The sequence below is a fragment of the Ischnura elegans genome, chromosome X (assembly GCF_921293095.1).
Source record: "Ischnura elegans chromosome X, ioIscEleg1.1, whole genome shotgun sequence".
Taxonomy (NCBI): domain Eukaryota; kingdom Metazoa; phylum Arthropoda; class Insecta; order Odonata; family Coenagrionidae; genus Ischnura; species Ischnura elegans.
The window spans coordinates 112,723,644-112,747,489 of NC_060259.1; the positions used below are offsets into that span (position 1 = coordinate 112,723,644).

The 23,846-nt window shown below is 39.1% G+C and overlaps 1 protein-coding gene across 1 annotated transcript in view; it reads right to left on the minus strand.

Annotated features, from left to right (window-relative positions):
• LOC124171933 (rab11 family-interacting protein 5) overlaps nucleotides 1-23,846 on the minus strand; it is a 163,559-nt gene that overhangs the window by 137,720 nt on the left and 1,993 nt on the right. The window contains exons 5-6 of the mRNA XM_046551369.1: nucleotides 6,169-6,335; nucleotides 1,026-1,094 (exon numbers count right to left, since the gene is read on the minus strand). Coding sequence (XP_046407325.1) covers nucleotides 1,026-1,094; nucleotides 6,169-6,335 — 236 coding nt within the window. The remainder of the gene's footprint in view (nucleotides 1-1,025; nucleotides 1,095-6,168; nucleotides 6,336-23,846) is intronic.

The following is a 23,846-nucleotide window of genomic DNA, read 5'->3' on the forward strand; positions in this document are numbered from 1 at the left end:
ACGCGGCGGACCAAACACACTTGGGGCTTGAGGTAATGACACACAAGGAGAAGACGGAGAGAAGGCAGTGAGATTATGAGGACCGTATCTCAAGCTAAAGTAGCTGACCCTTCTTGACGTCTCACAAGTAAAATACACAGTATTTTTCAAGATAATACAGTTGAAGGAAGGCGTTTATTTTTTTATACCGGATTTGTCAGCTCGCTGGTTCAAAACAGAATTTCATCGAAACATTAGAAATAAACCTGAACGCATACAGTCGCTATGAATATTTTATTAGAAGAAAAACACATTTCTTCAACATGTGGAGTAATACGTATTAATTTAAAATACAATATCTAATGGGGAAAAAATATTAGATACAGAAGTTCAATGAGCGTACTGGGTACGCATGACGGTAGCATACGAAATTTAAAGAGCGTGTACTGGGTACGCATGACGGGGTTGAGGGGTTAAATTGTAAGAATATGAGTGCATAATATCATATTGCAACATAAAAGCAAACCAAGTACATGTTTATCACTCAAATGCTTTGCGTTGCGATACAGAAATAAAATTATTGACAGTAAGCTTCCATGTGAAAAAAATGGGAAAACATCACATGAATAAGAAAACATTGCAGAAAAAATTTCAAATCATAAAAATAAAATTTACAGTATATATCATGGATATAGCAATGAATAGTAGGCTTTTGTAAAATAAATAGTACAAAGAAATTATGAAGAAAAACGTGCCACAAGCAAAATTCGAACCTAGGAGTTGGAAGGGCAGTCGAACACCGTAGCCACTCGACTGCAGCTCTCTCTTATTGAAGAGGATCATACATGGGAATACATTCCACAGGTAAATTTTTAACTGTTTTCTGCTTAAACTATTGGCTATATAACCCCAATTGGGGGTGACCTGAGGACAGCTCCCAATGGACTATAACATTACAAAGTTTGATTGAATTCTGAGAACCACTTTTCGGACATTCCCCTCGTGAGACACAAAGTATAAATACAGAAAAAACAATGCAGTCTTACCAATTGACTTGGCAAATGTCTTCAATGTTTTTCTCTTCTCCAAGCTCCCAATACTCAGTAAACTCCCTCCTGCAAAGCAAAATCATATGACATAAAATCTAGGTAAGAGACATTAAGTACTATAAATAGAAACGGTGATGCTTCTTTTTTTCAACAGTCACATGAATAGGGACATTCAGAGGCTTCCCTAAAAATTGGCGAATTTCAACATCTTTTATTCTTCTATTCATATTCTTACCACAAACGTTATTTGGTAATGTATGTAAGCAATGTTTTTCCTAAAAACTAAGGATTGGAAAGATACATTTTCAAAATTTCTATACTGTGAGGTGAAAGAGCAGTAATTTACTATTGGAATCCATGACACTAGCGATTCTTGGTGTTTCATCAGTTTAAGTTCACTATGCTCTGTCTTTGCCAATGGCCAGAGCTGGGCAAAATAGAGGCAGATGAGTATTTGAAATACTAAATACTACTCCAAATGTACTTGAAATACAAAATACAGGTCTAAATGTATTTGAAATGCAAAATACCTGTGTGTATTTGAAATGATAATTATCTTTGGGTATTTTAAAAACAAACTACAAAATAGTATTTTAAATGCATTTTAAAATACACTTGCATGGACACTAAGAGGTCTTAAAAAAATATAACCTGCCTTGGCATGTAATGGATAGTTGCAAACATGAAGAAAACAATGCTAACAAAAACGAAGCCATCTCTGAAGCATAATCTTAAGAAGTGTTGTCAGAGCTACTTCAAAAGTATTTTACATATGAATTATTTATTTTAAAATCGGAAAATACAAATACAAGATACATTCAGGTCGTGTATTTTAAATACCAAATACAATTTACAAATGTATTTAAAATACGTATTTTAAAATATTTTTATTTGAAATACTGCCCAGCCCTACCAATGGCGTACATTTTTGTTGTGATCTAATTTCATTGTATCATTAAAAAGTACTCACAAATTATCAAAAATTATTATCAAAAGAAAAATAGTAAACCTATCTGCTGGCAACATAATAACCTTAGAGAAATTAAGTGAATGCATAAAAATAATACAAGCAATGAGTTTTTGACAATGCCTTTCTTGACAACAAGATGACATTATGTAAAAGAATTATTGGTGGACTAGATAAAACAAAGATGACTTGACTACAATGTCTGCAAAGTAAAAAATTAGAGTTAAAAAGACACCTTTCTTGTCAGGTAATGTCAACAATGGCTATTTCCAACTATATACTTAGTTCATGCAATTGACGATGCTCCTTTTTTTCTATGAATTTTCCAATCTAATCTTTGCATGATCTTCATGAAGTTCCAAGTGTTAACATAAAAAAACAGGAGAAAACAACTAGCACTGGAGTTTATTCCAACTCTGACCTAACATCATTGCACATATTACTTCACATGGCCAGTGTCACTGTTTGCGGCATTTGAATACAGAAAAACCATGGCATGATACACACTGCTATGTGGAGATGTCCCCATGGTAAGTATTTACTCACCAGCTAAGCAAGAGTAATAGATATTACTATAAATTTGCATGAGGATGAATCTTTCATGCCACTGGTTTTAGTTGATAATATCTAGTGGATACTGCATCACAGTTTTAACCTTTTCCCTACTGTACACGTATATATACACCCATGTCTCGTATAGCGCAAGGGATGCCTTTCTTGGGGTCTTTGCGCTATACGAATTTGCGTTATACGAGAGCGTTTTAACATTGGGAAGATAGGGATGCGTTCCTGGTAGCATAGGTCTTGGGTATTGAATTTCCTCTAAAACATATATATTCCCATAAATAGCCTTAGAAAACATTATTTATATAAATGTTTATAGTTTAAAACATCTTTAAAGATAGTATGCACGCATTTGAAGACTTTTATTCCCGTTAAAAAAAATTCTTACGTGCTTTTGAAATGCCCTCCTGTCGTGCGGGTGGGCTAACATCTGCTATCTTAGGGGTTCGTAATGCATTGCCGGCAGTTGACGATTTTTCAAACCAGTCTAAAAACAACTATTGTGTCACCCAGGCCCTTTTGTCGCTCATCGAAATGACAGGCAAATGCTACTTTGAATGCCATTTCATAGCTAGCGGAGTTTATGAATGATAAATCATTTTAATTTGAAGTCCTCCGAGTCTTTAGCAGCTACGTGAAACAGTCTTTAAATGCCTTAAACCTGACCCAGGTTTTCCTTCCCTGAAAATGAATGAACGAGAATGCATTCTTTTCCAAAAGAATATCGTCTCGTCAACACTAAAAACTAGTTGAGGGGGAAAGGAGCCACTTTCAATCACAGCTTGGAGTATATCAGAAAATGTTGTGGTGACTGCGCTATCAACGCTTGCAGATTCACCTGATATCGCCGCACTGAAAATACCTGCTTTCCGTTTAAAATTCGGGAACCAACGGGAGCTTTCACTAAATGTCTCGGAGCGATTACCACTCTTGTCTTTTTGTACTGATTCACTATGAACTTTCCGTATGTGTAGACCGCTTGGTTGAAGTTGGTGCGGCTGAGGTCACTTATGTTTTAACTTCGTCTTTATTCAGAATAAGGCATCGTGCGTTTAAACTTCCGCGCAATATCGCTTTGACGTTCTCCATTTTCAAAGCAATTGACCTATATCAATTTCTCTTCTAGGTTTATGGTTTTTCTTGATAAATCTTGATTTTTCTACCCGCAATCCTATTTTTTGCCATATTCTCTTGGTTTTTACTCTGCAAGGCTCTATCGAAATCACCTTCTATTGCTGAACTGTATTCTTGAGACGCAGAGGGCCTACGACTGCGGGGAGGGAACGAAGCTATTGTGTTTGAGACTCCATAGCGGACCCTCTTATATGTTGATGCTATTCATGCGCAACTCGGCCACCGCTCCATTTCTCCCCCGTGAATACCGATGACCTTGAAGGCTTTATCGTAGACCCTCTACCTGGAAGTCAATGGCCCGATAACCTATGATGGCAAAAATTACGTCTCAACCAGTATTGCTTAAAAAAACTCATTTACACTAGCCCCACGCTTAATTAATGATCTAAATTAACTCATTCTGTTAAGGATACGAGATAAATTACTTCGGTAGGCCGGCTATCTGGACCCAATGACGAGTAATACTTTTGGCCATTGCACAGCAATGGATTTCGATTAATATATAAACAAAAAAGAAAATTTGAGGCAAACAATAATATAAATATGCGTAAAATGATAGAAATTTCGTGTGTACTTAGCGCAAGTTCACGTTTTATCATGAGAGCGTTTAAGATTTTTGATTAGGCTACACTGCGTTGCAATGTTTCCCCGAGGAACGAATTTGCGCTATATCGAAATTGCGCTAATCGAAATTGCGCTATACGAGACATGGGTGTACGTGTGGACGTTTCCTGACCCGGGAGACAACGGTCGTACATATACGTGTGAGATTTTCCCGGCCAGGAGATCGAAAGCCGTATATATACGTTTTCTAGCTCCCCCCCTTTTAGGACGGTCGTGGGTTTACGACGTCTTTGTCTCGGGACCCAACGCTTTGGGGTTTAGGATTAACCCTCGGAATCCGGGAGCAGATACCCGGACCCTTTGTCTTTTAGAACCCCTCTCAGCGGTACGGGACAGCGGTCATTCAATTGTTTATGCAGTCAATTTTCGAAATAAATATTTGTTCATTTCTCAAGAAATATACACTAAGAATTGAATCATTTGTCTTTTGAGCATTGTTTACATTTTTTAAACAAAATTCTACAACAAATATTAACTTATATCTCGAGTTATGTATAAACATCAACATGGAAATTGTTGCTACGTTAAATGCGTTAATAATGGCCTTAGAACTTCGTTTAAAATTTGACAATGCTCAGATAAAAATGAGGAATTCAATTCAAATTCTGTAATTTACGTGCAAGCAACAATTATCCATTTGCTAAATACATATAAGAAATACATAAGTTGACCGCGAACCAATGCCGCAGGTATGGTCGTAAACCCCGGAAAGGAGGGAGTACAACTATTCTCGGAGTCCGAGATAATGCGAAGTCCCTGCGTGGAGGGGTCGAAAAAGGTTCAGCGAGACCCTTCTTAACGAATGCCCTCCAAAAATGCTCCGTACCAGAGAAAGTCTCTTGGGACTCAGTACTGCAGTCATGCTAAGACGAAACCACCGCCGTCTCGAAAGGGTTAAGCTTTGATAATTATATTCCCAGCTAATGTGTTGAATCATTAGTGCTGTTAGCTGTGATTTGGTGTATTGCTACCAAAGTAAAATTCAACTAATGTCAAATATGTCGCAGTACTTTGCAGAATAGAAATTAAGGAATGCTTAAAGAGTTCTCAAGTCTTAGAAAAATTTTCAATCTCACATTTGCTCCCTATCTAAAGAAATACAGTCACTTCCCTTTCGCTGGAAATTATCCCTTAGCAGCTGCAAATCACCAGAATCCTTTGCTTTCCTGCATAGAGCCTTCATAGGCAGGCAAAGCATTTTAAGACCCTGCATTTAGGGCTGTTACTCAGCTTCATCACCACATGGCATCAACTAAGACTATCACTTCACCTCCTTTGAACTTTTTTTTAACCCATTAGTGCATAGCGTCCGATATATGTATCGGACGGGTGTATTTTGCTTTGTCATGGGCTCCAGTTGACTTGCGATACATTTTAATACTGCATTAAGTTCAAATGGATGTCTGTCTTCAACCCCCCGCTTATATTTTAGTTGACTCACTGAATTTATCGACTTGAGAAGTATTTATGTGACACATGGCACACATCCAATATATCGGACACTATACACTAATGGGTTAAACAGAAGTGTACATTATAAACATTAAGTATAGTGATGTTACTGATCCCATTACTTCTGAGGTACCTGATCCCCTATCACATATAGTTTCCATAACACCATGACAAAAATTATTAATTACCTCTAAAAATTAAGGAAAGAAAACGAAAAACTCAATATAGACCTAGCATGGAAAAACCAGGACTGAGAACCCACGCCAGGAATCTCAACAAAAAAAGCAACAAGAAAGTGGAATGGGCCCATCCTTAGTTAAAAGATCCAATCCAATCATCAAATCAATGAGCACACTTCCAAACAGAGGGGTGAATTGTCAATGAGAAATGAGCACACACCCACAGACTGCGCCATGTGGCTGAGCTGGCCCAGTGATGCCTTGTGCTTCTCCTTCTTGGTGCTCTCCTCCAGCATGCCTGATTTCACCACAAATGCCACCTTTACCTCCAGCTCACCCCGCTCCTTTGAGTTGTCCTTGCCTGGTTTGTTCTCCAACTTATACCACCTGTAATGAGCCACTTCCCATCAACCCATGGCCATCGAAAATAGACACACACTTAGGGACAGCTTTCCTGCCAATCCCATTCATCTGACTGTCTTTAAAGACAAAAAATTTACACCTCAGCACCTGATATGCACTCACCTTCAAGCAATATAATGAGTAAACAAGTTGGATCACAGTTTTGGAATCAGATAATGATATGTAATTTGATTTCATAGTTCAGTGTTTAAATCATTTGCTGAACTAGTTCCCAATAGGGTAGTTTCCTTCATCAAAGAAAACGAAAGGCATTGATTACGATTCGTTACCCACCATTAGTGTATTCATAACATACAAATTATTTGGTTTTAGAATTCCCAGTTCAGACGAATGTTAATGGTCAATTTTAACCAGCAAGCAGCCTGCATTGTAGTGACATTCATAGCCTCGCCCCCAGGTGGCCTCACACAGCAGTAGCCAGGCGTCACATGGGCTTTTCCCAGCATTCATACTTAGCCATTGTGTTTAAGCGCACACGAAAATTTTCAATTTTCATTTAATCGCAAAAAATAGATATCGTCATTTAAAATTCTGAAAGCATGAAATACGTACTCCAGGAGATCTTTCAATTTAGGCAATAAAAAATAATGGGAAACCACCCAATTGTGCAACCTAAAATGAAGTCACCACACATGCTTTGTAATTGTGTGCTAAGGGTGTTATCATGGTGATGCATCATAAAGTTTATCAAGAATGAGAAATTCTTAACCTTTCCACCAATACCAACTAATAACTCTAAAATTCACAGCATATTCAGCATATTGGAATTGACCATGTGATGGTAACAATATATCAATTAGCATAGGCAAATGGAATGAAATATGATTATCAAGGATTAAAAGGTAACTTCAACAGGTAAAAGGTAAATTGCATCATTGGCATCAAATATAAAGGAATGAATTCTGGATGCTTTTCCCTCTTAACTTTCTAAGTACCGTATAAGCGCGTGTAAGAGGCGCACCTTTTTTCCCAGAAATTGCCACCGAAAATGGGGGCGCGCCTCTTACACAAATGTCTTATCTTCCTCCCCCCCCCCTTCCCCGGTTACAAGTCCAAGGGGAACTGAGTGGCCTTGGTTTTCAGCGTGAGTCAGTCATATGAAACCCTGGGTCAAAAACAAGCGGCAGGCAGGGGAGTTTCTCCCTTAGTGACGTATTTTTAAAATGCTCCTGTTTGCTTTTCTTGCAAGCATCGCCTCGTCACGTCGGTACCCCAGAGTTGAACACGGAAAAGATCGCGCGGGGTTTTTTGCTCCGGAGGGCGCGCTAAATTTACTGCCACGAGTGGGCATCCCGCGGCATTTATACTGCACATAGTAATCGCTTATCAAACGTAGAGAAACGCGTAGTTTTTAAGGACTAATAGTCAACATCTGTCTTGCCGAGCATTTTCCATTATGCTGAGGACCTGATTTTTCAAAAATCATCTTCAGACGCTAATATGAGGATTTTTGCAACTAAAAATTATATTGGTGTCAAAACCTGCGGTTTAAAAAATTCTAACGAGTGTGTTCATTGTTGGACTAAATGGTGGATAGAAGAAATCGGAAATGCTTATAAGTGAAGAGCAGTGAAGGAGTGGTCGAGGGGAAGGAGCGCGCTCCCTCCCCTCCGTATTTCAAGCTACGAGGCTATGAGCGAAGGAGCAAGGGAAAGAACACGTCCGATTTTGCATGTGACGTCGTTGCCTTCAGAGCAAAGGGGCGACGGCGCAGCAATGTGATACACGCAGTTTGCGTCGCCTGAAGTTTCCAGTCCGTCTCGTCATGTTTGAATGCGCTTATGCTACGCTTGTTTCTTCCGAAATTGTGCTGTTTGGACTATGCTGAATATTAGTAGCCTTGTTTTAACTATAAATCTTTGTGTCATTCAATTAGAGCTTTACAAAACTTAAATGATGTCAGATATATGTCGCGTTGGGTCTCATTCTTTTTAGAACCTTGTGCGTGTCAAGCAATTGCTGAAAGATATCGAGATATCTTCGAGCTCAGTAGGTGGACTCACCTAGCATTTGGCCTCCAAAAAATAGGAGAATTGAACCTGAGACCGAAAAAGGCCAGTTGGTGAGATGGGGTAGGGATGAAACACGTTTCCATTGCTCCCCTGTAACTTAATATTTTCCTATTTTCGTGTGGGGCCTCGGAAAGGAAAAAAACGGCAGAGGCATTGGCTGATGGAGGGCCGAGTGTGATTCCGTGAATCAACGACGTGGTTATTAACCTACGGCGCTGAGATTGCCTCGATTGTTGTCCAATCTCTTGGGAAGGTTCATGCTATGTGCCTGTCGTGTTTTGCCTTAAACTTTTCCTTGGCTGCATTCTATTGCAATACTCCTGCGAGAGCTTTTAAACAAAATTGTTCATGAGTAGGACTAGCAACGTAGAGCTACGGCGCATACGAAGAGAGGGTCGGAACTCTTTTTACTTCCTCTTATGCCACTATTACCACCGCAGTTATCAAAAATTCCTCTTTCAATTAGCATTGAAAGAGGAAATTTCGATAACTGTCGAAATTCCAAGCATACGTCTGCAACACCGCACGATAAGATTAAAAAATGCCGCAAAATTTTTTTCTTTATAGCTTCGATGCTCAAAATAGGGGTGCGCCACTCACACGTGTGCGCTTCTTACACGCGCTTATACAGTAATTATATCATTTACCATAACAACATGAATGCACAATAATTCACATAAATTGCAAGAAGTTAGTTAAAACAGTAGAAAAAATAATGAGATGGGAAGTAATAACATTTCAAGGATTAAATTGGAAATAAATATCAATAGGGTGAATTTCAACATGTAATGAGTAACATTTCATGAGAAACACTCAATATGTCTCCTATTTCTCCAATATTTCAATTCTTCACACGGAGTTCTGTGAAATACATAACATTTGTTAAGCTTGATTCCACAAGATTTCCAGCCACATTTCTTGTCATTTTTCATTTTTTACCTGGGTGTCTTTCAGTTGGTAATTGAATCATAAACACTACAGGCATTGTAAACCAAAAATCTCCAAAAATATAAAATGATGCACTCTGGATGGAGCTTCTCCATTGCAGTTCTGGTAATCGGGAGCCAGCAAATTTTTAGCTACTGAAAGGAAAATAATTACTAACCAACAAGACTTTCATCCCTCAGGCCTCCAAAAACCAAAATAATTGTGAGTCCATCATTATGGGAAAGGCAATATACAACTTGCAATGTCAAAATATTTTCATTCAAAGCCTTGTGACGCACTCTCCAAATGCAATTTCAGGCTATTCTTTCACATTCCATTCTGTCCACTACCCATCCAAGAAATTGCCTACATTGCAGAGTGATATTAAAGATACAAATTAAAAAATTATTTTCTGAAACTTAGAGGGCAGGCGCGCACTAGCACGACCACGACCACAACCAGTTTTAGCATTGCAACCAATGGAGCGACGCACACTAGGCCAAGTGCGACTCGTTAGTCGGACCCAAGTCGTCCGACCAAAATTTTAGAATTTGGTCGTCCCCGACTCCGCGGTCGTTGCGGCCAAAAATTACACACATTCTTATGGCATGCTGCCCACAGAACTCCGACTTCACTTTGACCCGACCATACGAACTGACTGCTATCGTGGGTGTGGTCGTGCTCTGGTCGGAAGGTGTGCGACAGAGATCTTTCGTGGTCGCGCTAGTGTGTGCCTGGCCTAAGGGAATACTGGGAAAGTGCCAAGAATTTCTGCTCCATGGGCCTAGGTTAAATACACCTAAATCCCAAGAAGAGCAACACTGTATCAACAGCTGCTATGACCAAGAGGGTTGAGGTTCTGTGCCATTTATCAGCATATTACATAAATATCTCAAGCCTCAAGGTATCATTTCCTCAACAAGAACTTCAGGTCTCCCAGATTTATCATCAAGCAGTAAGAGGCACTGACATTTAGTACCATTCTTTGCAGGAAAATGTGAAGGAGCTTCTGCTTAGACGGGAGGAGAATCATGTTTGTAGTTGATCCATAGAATCACGAATGGGTTTCTTCCATCTCACCACACGGTGTATTTTTTGGAGTATTTTCCAAGACTCACACATAGAAGAGTAACCAAAAGAGTTAAGAGATATCATATGGCAAGTTAAAAGATTTGCTTTGTTTTTCACTCAATTCGATTAACTGGCTAAGCTGACAATAATAGCAGTTGAAATTGGCTCCTGGTAAACAAAAGGGTCCATAACAATGGCTAGAGCTTTGTTCGCGTCGCTGCAACTTCTGCACTTTCCTGCACCTTTCTGCCACTTTTGCGTTCGCGTCGCGGAAGTTGCAAGTGACGAACGCTGTTCGCGTCGCGGGTGCAGGTTCAAAAGGTGCAACTTTTATCTGCACCTTTTGCACCAGCTTCGGAGGTGGAGCAAAAGGTGCAACTTCAGGAATCATGGGTAATAGCAGACGAAAACAGGCGGAAAGCAAATGGCCATGATAGATAATTGGAAGGTATTTCATTTTGACGTTACTTCTTCGGAAATAAAACATCTGATATTTGAAATACATCTGACTGGGTGAAATATTAATAATAATAATTTTTTTCAAGTGGTTAAATAGTAAACACAAGCGAACATATAATATATAGTCAAATGAAATGGACGTTTCTCATTAAACGTGGCGAAAGTGCTTATTCGAATGAAAAATACCTTATTTTTAGCATAGTAACGTATCAATAAACAATTTTCTAAAACGATTTCTTCGCGTCTATTACATTTACTATAACTCCCACGGAGGACTGATGCCAATCCAATAGCAATTTTTTAAAACGTACCGTAGGTATACATTCTTTTCTCGAGAATGAAACAGTATCGTGAGTGGATCCATGTAGTGTTGTTAAAATGACAGCTATACCAATGTAGACAAGCACAATGAATTACTCTTTGATGAGGATGGAGTGGTATTTGTCGCTATGGTAGGTGATATTGTGATTAATAAAAATGTTTTTTTTTGCCACAACTGACACTTAGAATTATGACTTCGAATAATATGACGTCTTTCACACCACCAACCTTCTCAATGAAATGCACTGATATTCCGTTAGTTCGATTCATGAATGTTAATTAATCTTTCCGCAGTATTGAACGAGTTTTTCATTATTTTTCACCATGATTTCTATGAAATAGATGGTCGTTTACAACGATAAAAATACTATCTCAGATTCTAGATAGGGGCAAAGATTTCCTCGACGATCTTGGGAATACAGAGGTAATACTTATATTATATATGACCCTGAGGCCATTGAACCAACGAGCCACTTGGACCAATATGGAATGAGGCAGCCACAAATATCCTTTCATTCATATGGGCAGTATAGGTACGAAGGAAATGCGACACAAAAATATTCGGACAATGCCTTCCAAATGACCAAATTGCCTTTGGTCATTACACTTAAGAATTTCATTACGGACCACTTCGTGTTCCCGAAAAATTCGAACGAGATTAGCAAAATTGTTAGTCCCGGTGGTCACGAATCCTTTTAAAAAAGTTGTCAAGTAATTTTCCCTATCTACTGGAAGTAATCGAGTAAAGAAATTAATGCGTAATAAAAATGTAATAGCCTTTAATAAAAACAACTAGCATAACTAAAAGGCGTATATGAAGTGAAAAGGCAATGTTTACATCTAAATGGTAACTTCAGCCCATTGACACCTTTCTCACACCAATTAATAAACTTAGGTCTAGGATATCGATATCAAATTTGCCATAATTGCAAAAGCTTAAAACCTTATTCCTAATAAAGGAAGACGTAGAGGCATTTGCAACGCAATGCCAATACAATCAAACAACAAACAAGCAATAAACAAATGTGTTCAATATTAGTTCAACCAGAATCATAACAAACCCGAGTAAATCGCAACAATTACTGGAATAACACGTTATATCTATCCCGCGGCTGAATGAAAGCTGGGAAAATAACATTACAGTCTTCATAAAAATCCTCTTCGACAATGTTTATTATAATCATGTCCCGCGCCATTTTTGTTGTTACGTTGCCGTTCGCGTCGCACGAGTTGAACCTTCCTGCACCCGCCTGATTTTCATTGCACCTTCCGGTGCAGAAGGTGCAGATGGAGCAAGCGACGCGAACAAAGCTTAGATTCCTTGAGGAAACACTGGAGCAATGGGAACCCTATCAAAGGAAAATGAAACCACCAATGAAGGATCCCTATAGTGTTTGGCAGGGAACATAGATTAATAAAGGTCCCTAAGCTACTCCTGCAATTAGAGACCAGTGCCTGCACAACCTGCAGGGTTATTCCACTAATCGTATGGCCGGGCCATAAATTGAAATCGACCATAACTACAGCCTCGAGACATACGTATGGCTTCGAGCGATTCTACTCTGAGTGAAAGGCCATAAGTCGGGTGGTAGCTATGGCCTAAAGGCCGTAATACTATGGCCTGCCTAGGAGGCGGTCATAACACAGGCCATACGAAATAACATTGCTCGCTTAAGGAGTTATAAAAGAAATTTACGGAGTGTCGTCGATTATATAGCGATTGTTTCAAGAAATATATTAATATTGCGGGGGAGCACATATATGGATTCAACGGGCATTGGCTAGATATATAAAATAAAGACGCCGATTACATTTGGAGAGAAGGAGTATACGGGATACACGTGTAATCCGTTCGCATACGATGATTGATATTTTCATTAAATCTTTCTCTGCGTCAAAAGAAGTTGTTACTTAATTCGCAAATAGATATAGTGGATGAACTAAAAGTTCGCTTGAAGTTAAAAAGTTAGAAATACTTTTTTAATGGATGCTCTTTTAAAGTGAACAGATGAACGGGCTTTTATTTGCTTACTGTGCTACATTTGCTAGCAGATTTCTTACTTGTTTCGAAAAGCTGTACGTAGCTTGAAACATCTGCTGTTAAATGTTTTATATTTTAAGATTCTCGTAGCATTATGGTTCATGAGGGAGAAACATAGGGCAACACATTTTTTTGGTAGTAAGGCAATCTTGAGTAAGTCGATGCGTAAAGGACAAATGTCGTCCATAAATCAAGGAAAGAATGATGGTCTCATATAGATGTTTTAATTTTATACAGCTACCTAAACATAAGCCTCTGATAATAAAATTAATGAAACTTAAAGTTTCAATTTCATCTTCAGATTCCGTGCATTGGCTGGATTTCTACGGCTTTTGAGGGCAAATTATTGCAGCCATGAGACAATAGTTACACCATTGGAAGGAGAGAAAGGGGGTTAGAACTACAATAGGATGTCATGTTCTGACTCTATCCATTACATGTACAGTGGCAGAAAAAATTAACGCAAAGCTCGTTGGCGTCTGAGAGCGGCCAGTTCAGGAACTACTTGTCTTCCAAATTTTGCCCTCGTAATGCTCTCATACAACCGGGAGTTTTATAAGCAATAAAATAGACTCCGGTTAATTGGGACACATCGGGACAGGCACACTTTGCCCCAATTAAGCGGCTGCCCCAATTAGGCGAACTATCCCATACATAGACATAAACAAACTTTGAAATGATATAAAGAAACTAAAGAATGTTTATAATGCAAACAACGTTTATTAAACTATTAATTTGTTTCATAAATCAGCGACATTTGTTAATTTATTGACATTTTTAAGAATGATAGTAATCTTAGTTGAAAATATTTTTCACAGCCTCAGGCGATGCTGAATGAATGTCATTTACTAAGTCCTATTGAAGAAAAATTCACGGTTGATTAGTTTATGATTTGTGATTCCTAAAATTCCTAAACATGCAAGTACTTTCATTTCAAATTGTATCTCCTCATCCATGGAATTTGTCTAATGTTCTCTGCAGCATTCTCGTCGTACGAATCAAGTCGGTACAGAAATCCAATGACGACATTGGGCTATCTTCATTGCCTTTTGCATGAAGAAGAGTCGTAACCCCTCAATGAACCTCCTTGCATCCAGAGTTATCACTTCGCTACGTTCAGGTGCAATTTCATTTCCATCACTATTCTCACCTTCAGCTTCACTGTTGCCTGTGTAATATGGTTTCAGCAATATGAAGTTCACAGTTTCCATTAGTCCAAATTGCAGTCGATATTATCGAACTCTTCATGGCTTGTTATTTGGCACAGTTTCGAGTTCAATACATTTTCAGATTCTGCTGTAATGCTGAACACTGCACTGAAATTTTTGAAATCGCAATAAAAAAAAACTATTTTGAATTTTTTGACAGTTGACATATGGCCAGCTAAGCCAGAAACAATATTGCTTGCTGAATGTTCACCTTTGAGCTTACTGCGTTGGCGGTGGATGATGATATCATAAGGTTATCTTCTATAGATTCTAGAATATTATCTACTTATTTCCAACGGTAAAGTGTTTTCAAATTTTTAATGATCCCCATCCATGGTTGCTCCAAGGATGTTATGTTTGCAAGCAGAAATTCCAACTAATAATTTTTAACTCACTTTAGCAATTAGCATGTGCCGTTCAATTATCAAGTATAAGAAGAAACTTTCTTGATTTCCATTCTAATTCTATATCCCCACTGGTCAATCATTGCGTAAAGAGGCTCACTGTCATCGCTACCTTGCTATTGGCTCGGTAATTGGATGGTAAACTGCTTATTCTTAACCCTTTAAAGCATTGAGGCTTAGAACTTTCTAGAATTGCCAGAAGAGTTTTTTATGAAAAAAATTTGAACATTACTAAACAGTGTTGTGATCCATTGCTTTTTTGGAACTCTTTGGTCCTACATGACTGTAATAAGAAGTGCCATTTGGTGTTGCTTGGTATTACAGTCCCGTTTCATTGGCATTGTAAATGCCATCAGCGCAAAAAATCAGGGGTAACTTGGGCAGTTTGTTCAATTTCCACTCCTCTGCACTCACAACATCACCACTTTTTCTCTGTTAGCTCTCTTAAATTTAATTTCGTTTCTGGTCTTCTATTGAGATGCCAACCATCTGTTGCCTTAAAATGGCCATGACCAAGTTTCAAAGCTAGTTCCTTCGACTTCTTGTTTAACATTGGACCGCTTACACAAACCCCTTGATCACTTATAATGGAATACCATTGATTTAAAGCGTCCTCAACATCTGGATCCTTAGATTGATGTTTGCATTTCAAAGACGATGCTTGCTTTCCTTTGTGGCTCCATTCCTCTCTTAGCTTATCCTGTTGCTTCAGAAACTGAGCTATCGTCAATTTTGGCACCCCGGTAATCACAGCCAAACGGCGATGACTGGATTGGGGATAATCTTTATTTTTGTCGAGTATAGCAAATTTCAGCAAGTAAAAGGTCTTAACATGGCATATTACTCAAGAAATGGAGTGTCATTGAACTCTCAGAACTAAAATATCACTTATTCACGGTTCACTTAGATCGTAGAGCACAAAAAAAATCCCACCAATTATGCGCACCACTGACAATGGTTTTAGACTGTTAGCTCACAGATGACTATGTACGAGTGAAGATAAAAATGACTTCTGTGCATGTATAGACTACTGAGATGGGAATGGGAAAAAGAGAAAGGAACGAAGAAACGTAATTTTCCAATAGTGATTACTCAGTTGCATAGTGGAAAAGGAATTAAAAGGATAGATTTCATGAGTCAGTTGAATTTTGTTCAAGATACTGCAAACAAAAAGCTCTTTGCAAGCGAATTTCTTTATATCGAACAGTCTCCTCTGCTCAAAGTCAGCCTGTAATTCCAAGAAATTGGCCCGTACTCGCTCTTACACCCTCACCACTATCCCAGGCTCATTCTATCACCCATAGCCCACTACAAGAGTCCTCTCCTCTTGAACACATCACTACGTTGAATGAAGTCTCATGGTCGGGAAACGGAATCAGATTTCTCACACGGATAATATAAGAACTAGAATTTTAAGAATAAGGCAAGAATAGGTACACTTGAGGAAAATAAGACTAAATTAAAGAAGGAAAAAAAAAAAAGTATTCTGATTCGAAAAAATTTTAATTTCGTCACGAGCATAGAGTCAATATCTCCGACTCATGGCCCAATAAAGCGGCATGCTGTCCCAGTAAAGCGGAGAAAACTCTCGGATATTCTTCAATTGGATTCTGTTTTTCAAGATTTACCCCAATTACGCGGCTGCCCCAAGTAACCAGTGGACCCATTAACCGGAATCTACTGTATATCCCTTTTACCGGGGAAATAATCATACCCGTCACATTATGACAAGGCGCCAAAGATCCAGCTATGAATTCTTCGCCATATTCTCCGAAGTACGCTTCGCCCTCGACTCACCTAGAATGGAATCTACTCTTGTCGGGACATCGTGGACACAGCCGACATATTGGGCATTGAGACTGCCTTAGAACCCAATCGTTCTGGTGGTGTAGTGGGTAAAATATCACGCTTCAAATCAGAGGCTCCACGGATCAGGTCCCAATGATGGATGACTTGATACTGCACACACACTGTTAACATTTTTCTGATCTAAAAACTTCGCAATAGCTATCAATAGGTCCATAGGACTTTGCATGGCTATTGAATTCTCACATGCTTCTTTATTTGTTGAAAATCAACCACCATATTGCATAGCCATTTGGGCAGTTGACTGTGGAGTGAATTTTGACTACCATTTCCGCGTCGTCCAGCACTGCTTCAAGGCCCCTAACCATTAGCTGCATGTCAATGTGTCACGGCCCACGCTTCTTCTCCACTTCAAGGAAAAACTCCTATAGAGTTCCTCAAAGCAGAATGAAAGCACTTTTTTGAGCCACCGCCGAGAAATCAGTTTTTATTTTCAGTTCAGTATTGCAATGTTTTGCTCAATATCCTACGCCCAATAATAGTTTCCCAAGGATTATATTGGAACAGCTTGTAACATACTGCAATTGAAAAGAAATGCGAAGGCGAATTGATTTAGGTAACGGAATATATTATGGGCATTTTAAGGTTCGATAATTTCTTTCATGTAGTTATCTGAAGAAATTGATTAATTTGGTCAGTAAACGATTTCTTTCATAGTGAAATGAGAGGAGTAAATAGAGTTTTTTGAACTTCATAAAGTCTTTAAAACTTGATTTTTAATCACAAAGCTGATCCATATTAACGCATATTTGATTAACAACATCAATTAAAAATTAGATCTTTATTAAAGTAGATGTATCTGAACTAAGCGCTAAATGTGTTTCAATTTTATAAAGTGACGTAAAATGAGAATCAGAAAATTATAATAATTTTCACTCATTGAAAAGTTATTTAGGAAACTGGAAAGATTACGGAAATTTGAATGGGTGGAAAGGAACTGAATGGAATTCGACTCTATTTTTCGGTTAATAGAAGGGAATGAATTTTATCTAGAATTTGTTTCCATTGTAATCGAATTATTATAAATATTTTCCTAGCTACAAGTTGATACATCTCATGGACTGATATATTTTTCCTTGTGAATTTCTCGTTCAGGCATAATCAATCAATTGATTCTCGAATTTATTTCTTCTAATTCTAGTGACTATTACTTTCAAATCCGATCTTTGATGCTAGCTTTCTTTATCAATTCCTGCATAATTCTCCTCTTCTCTGAAACACACATGCTGTACCTTGCAGTCATTTACCTGTCTACTCCGTTTTTGTGTCCGAATAGTTTTCCGCAAAATATTTAATGTCCACAATTAATCTCATTTACTTTCCTTTTGCTACGTAGACTGCTTCAGAAGTCCATCTTTGATGCACATTTCAATTATTCAACAATCATGGGAGTAAATGCTTCATAAGAAAGTGAAAAGAAAATGTCTGCTGCATAGGAGGTAAATTTTTTGCAAGTATTACGTGGCTTACTGGAAATATATTTTTTGCTAAGACAATGGGAAAATTCGACCACACACTATAATTCACGGGATGGTAAAAAAACTATCGCTCCTTTTCAATGAATAGAGAATACTGGAAATTCGGCCATAAAATGAAGATGTCGCAATGAATGGTAATTCGTGTAATTACAAGAATACAATTTCTTCATTGATAGGTAAAGGTGATGAGAAAATATTTTTATTTTTTAAAAAGTTAGTTTGTAAATTAACATAAATGTCTTACAACCGCATTTCTGATGCGAAATTACCTCGAATAATTGATTGTGAGATTTATTCTATTCCTTAACCTATGCTGAGTGCTTAAAGTAATCAAAAGTTAGAAGAAGGGATTAAATAAATAGCGGAAAACGCGAACAGTCAAATATTTCCATGAATTCGAAATAACATTAGTTCAATAATAATGATGAAATAATTTTTAAATGTATGCGTAATGCTCATTTTGTTTTAAACTTTAAAGGTAAGTCTAACCTCTGTCAACTTGATCATTCGCTCAATGTTTCTGATGAAATACATATGCAGACGCCCAAAATTTCCCGATTGATAAATACCGAGTTTGGGCGGCTCGATGTTCTGCTTTCGCTCAGCTCTGCAGAACTTCCGAGGAATTTTCCCTTGAAATCAGGGAGGAGCAGTAGGCCGTGGCACATTGCACATACAGCTTATGTTATGGGCCTTGAAGCGGGGCTGGACGACGTGGAAATGGTAGTCAAAATTCACTGTACATAGTCAACTGCCCAAACAGTTATGCAATATAGTAGTTGAATTTCAACAAATAAATAAGCGTGTAAGAATTCAATAGCCATGCAATTTCCTACAGACCTTGTGATAGGCATTGCGACGTTTTAAGATCAGAAAAAAATGTTTAAAGTGTGTGTGTGTGTGTGCAGCAACAAGTCATCCGTCATTGGGACCTGATCCGTGGAACCTCTGATTCGAAGCATGATTCTTTACCCACTACACCACCAAAACGATTGGGTTCTAAGGCAGTCTCAATGCCCAAGATGTCGGCTGTATCCACGATGTCCCGACGAGAGTAGATTCCATTGTAGGTGAGTCGAGGGCGAAGCATGCTTCGGAGAATATGGCAAAGAATTCGTAGCTGGATCTTTTGCGCCTTGTCATAATGCGACGGGTATGATTATTTCCCGGTATAAGGGATATATTACTTTTAAAACTCCCGGTTGTATGAGAGCATTACGAGGGCAAAATTTTGGAAGACAAGTAGTTCCTGATCTGGCCACTCTCAGACGCCAACGAGCCTTGCGTTAATTTTTTCCGCCACTGTACAATTCACGAATATTATAATTATTATAATACTGTCGGGTACAAATCGTGTACAAATTTCTTCTGCCTCTTCTCATCCATGATTTGCGTTCTTCACTTTTTTTAAAGAACTCCAGCGTCTGCCGCCAGATCAGAGTTTAAAGAATATCCAAATTTATCCTTTGAAGCGAGAATAAGAAAAGGGGTGAGACAAGGTTGTGCGCATTCCCCCTTAATTTTAAATGTTTACATAGAGAAAGCCATCAACGAAATCAAGCAGAAAGCTTCGAGTGTCAATATCCACGGAGAAAAATTAGTATGCTGCGATTTGCTGATGACATAGCAGTCATAGCCGAGACAGAGAAGGATTTGAAGAAGACGTTGACAAACATGGAAAGGACAGTGGCCAGATATCAGCTGAAAATCAACAAAAAGAAGACTAAGATATTAGTTTGCAGTAAAAGAGAGGAGGCTAAAACAAACATCAACCTAGGAAAGCATAAGCTTGAAGAGGTGAACCAGTTCTCTTACCTGGGAAGCCGAATTACCAGCGATGGACGGAGCAAGAAAGAAATACACAGTAGTATAGCGCAGGCGAAGAGGGCTTTCTAGAAAAAGAAGAATCTTCTTACAGGTGAAAATACCAGCATAGAAGTAAGGAAACAATTCATCAGATGCTACATATGGAGTATGTTTCTCTATGGAAGCGAGGCTTGGACGTTGACAGCAGCAGAGAAGTCAAGAGTGGAAGCATTCGAAATTTGGTGCTACCAAAGAATGATGAAGATAAAATGGATTGACCCTGTGAGTAACCATGAAGTGCTAAGGAGAGTAGGAGAAAAGAGAAGCCTCCTAAAAACATTAAGCAGAAGAAGGGACAACTTCGTTGGCCACATTTTGAGGCACGATGGTCTGATCTCGCGGCTGAGCTTAAAGCCACCGAGTGCGTCCACCGGGTTGCGGATGGTGGGTCGACCTTTAGATATAGAGGTTAGCTGCGAGATAAGCGAGTTCTCTCGTCGAATAAGCAGTCGTGGACAAAAAGCGGCGGTATTCTGAGGGGGTATTGGGCTACCCTTGGGTAAGATAGGCCATTTAAAAGATACCAAAACCTGTGAAGATACCGTGACTTGGCGACTGGGGGCCGCCAATAATAATGCCTCTCATCACCCGGGGGAGAGGGCAGCAGCTCTTCTTCACATGTGCGAAGGTGGAGACCATACTGGTCGGTACAGCGACACACATTCCACTACGGGCATGGTAACATTTACTTTAACAATTGTAGTACTGCGATGTGGAAGGCAAGGGGAAACCACCACATTATCATCCCGAGGAGTCACAGCTACTCCACTCAATTTATATAAAGACATGATGGAATTCTCTCGGGTAAAATATTCCGGAGGTAAACTAGTCCCCCATTCGGATCTCCGGGCGGGGACTACTCGAGAGGGTACATCGGTCAAACGAGATAGAATGTTACGGATAGGAACATGGAACGTCAGATCACTTCGTACCTGCGGTAAGCTAGAGAACTTGAAGGTGGAGATGCGAAGAATGAACCTCGATGTATTAGGCATCAGCTAAATGAAGTGGCCCCAGGAAGGAGACTTTTGGAGTGGAAGCTACAGAATGATACACACGGGATCGCTAAATGGTAATGCTGGAGTAGGCATAATGCTTAGAAAGAGCGTCGGGATGCGTGTCAAAAGCTACCTGCAGTTTAATGAAAGGATAGTAATGGTGAAGATAGATACTAAACCCGTAGCTACTGTAGTGGTACAGGTTTACATGCCTACGTCAGATTATGAAGACGAAGAAGTAGAAGATGTCTACCAAGATATAGCGGAAGTTATCAAGCAGGTAAGAGGGGAAGAAAATCTTATTATTTTAGGGGACTGGAACGCTGTCGTCGGCGAAGGTCAAGACGGAATAATAACTGGGAAATATGGGTTGGGTAACCGAAATGAAAGAGGAGAAAGGCTACTTGAATTCTGCACGGAGCACAGGCTAGTGGTTGCCAACACTTTATTCAAAAATCCCCTGCGAAGAAGATACACGTGGAAGATGCCAGGAGACCGTAGAAGATTCCAAATCGACTACATTCTAGTGAAACAAAGATTCAGGAACCAGGTGAAGGACTGCAAAAGCTATCCAGGGGCAGATATCGATAGTGACCATAACCTAGTTATGATGAAATGCCACCTTAAATTTAAAAAGTTGAAGAAAGCCGTGAAAAACATATGGCAGGTCGAAAAATTGAGGGAGGTTCAGCATCAACTGGCTTTTAAAGAGGCTGTAGAAAATAAAATAGGGGAAGATCCGACCAACAAACCAATGGAAGAGAGTTGGAAAACCATTAGAAGTGGTCTGCAGGCGGCAGCTGAGGAAGTTCTTGGTAAAAGAAGAGTCGTTATGAAAAAACCATGGATCACGCAGGAAGTATTAGATCTCATTGAAGAAAGAAGAAAATACAAGGCTGCGAAAACAGAGGAAGGACAGAATCGTTACAAGAGGATAAGGAACAAAATATGTCGTAAAGCGCGGAAGGCTAGAGAAACGTGGATGAAAAGCATTTGCGAAGACGTGCAAAACAATCTTAAACATGGAAAAGTAGAGGCCGCTTATAGGATAGTGAGGAACCACTTTAAGGAAAGGGGGCGTAAGATGTAATACCCTTAGGGACAAAAACGGAGAACTATTGATTGAAAACGAAGAAAAAGGGAAGAGATGGAAGGAATATCTGGAAGATTTGTACAAAGGAAGTCGCCTCAGAACGAATGCTATCGAAAACAAGAGGGAAGTGGATGCCGATGACATGGGAGCCCCAATTTTAAGATCGGAATTTGATGCAGCTATAAGAGACCTCAGGATAAATAAAGCGTCTGGCATTGATGACATTCCTGTAGAACTAATCAAAAATTCAGGAGAGAAGACGTTGAACCAGCTATAAAAAATCATTAGTGAAATGTATACAACAGGTGAGATACCAAAGGATTTCGAGAGGAACATTATAATCCCTATTCCTAAGAAGAAAAGAGCGGAGAAGTGCGAAGATTTTAGGACCATAAGCCTTACTACACATGCATCAAAGATACTGACAAGGATCATCTATAGAAGAATAGAACGAAAAGCAGAAGAGTACTTGGATGAGGACCAATTTGGATTCAGAAAAAACAAAGGCACAAAGGAAGCAATATTGGCCCTAAGACTGCTCATAGAAAAGAGAATGGAAAAGAACAAGCCAACATTCGTTGCGTTTGTGGACTTAGAGAAAGCATTTGATAACGTGGATTGGAGCACAATGCTTGGAATCCTAAAGGAAATTGGGGTTCTTTATAATGACAGAAGAATCATCCACAGTTCACACAAAACCAAGTAGCCGTGATAAAATCAGGGCCCAGCTGTGAAGAAGCAAGAATTAAGAAAGGAGTGCGACAAGGCTGTACATTGTCACCCGTAATTTTCAACGTTTACATTGAAAAAGCCATTAAGGAAATCAAAGAAAAGGCATTGGGAGTGAATATCCATGGAGAAAAAATAAGCATGCTAAGATTTGCCGATGACATAGCCATTATAGCAGAAACGGAGAAGGATTTGAAAAATATTCTGGTTAATATGGTTAGGGTAATGAGTAGATATCAACTGAAAATAAGCACGAAGAAAACCAAGATCTTAGTATGCAGCATAAGAGAAGAAGTCAAGACCAACATTAAAATAGGGAGGCAAAAACTGATAGAAGTGGATGAATTCTGTTATTTGGGAAGCAAGATAACTAGTGACGGGAGAAGCAAGAAAGAAATTATCAGCAGAATAGCCCAGGCGAAGAGAGCATTCCACCAAAAGAGAGACCTGCTTACAGCGGGAAACTTAAATATGGATGTAAAGAAACAATTTATAAGAACCTACATCTGGAGTATGCTCCTATACGGAAGTGACGCATGGACAATGACCGCAGCGGAGAAAGCAAGGATAGAGGCCTTTGAAATGTGGTGCTACAGAAGAATGATGAAAATCAAATGGATCGACCGAGTTAGTAACGAGGAAGTCCTGAGAAGGGTAGGAGAGAAGAGAAGCCTCATGAAAACCTTAATTAGAAGACGGAGCAACCTTATAGGCCACATCTTGAGACATGATGGCCTGATGAAGACAATCGTCGAAGGACAGGTGGAAGGCAAGAATGGAAAAGGAAGACCTCGAACAAAATATATGGAACAAGTAAAGAGAGATGTGAAAGAGAAGAAATACGTAGGAGTGAAAAGATTAGCTGATAGGAGAACTGAGTGGAGAGCTGCGTCAAACCAATCCTAGGATTGTTGACCAGTGATGATGATGGTCTGATGAAGACAATCGTTGAAGGACAAGTGAAAGGGAAAAAGGGCAAGGGATGGCCCCGAATGAGTTATA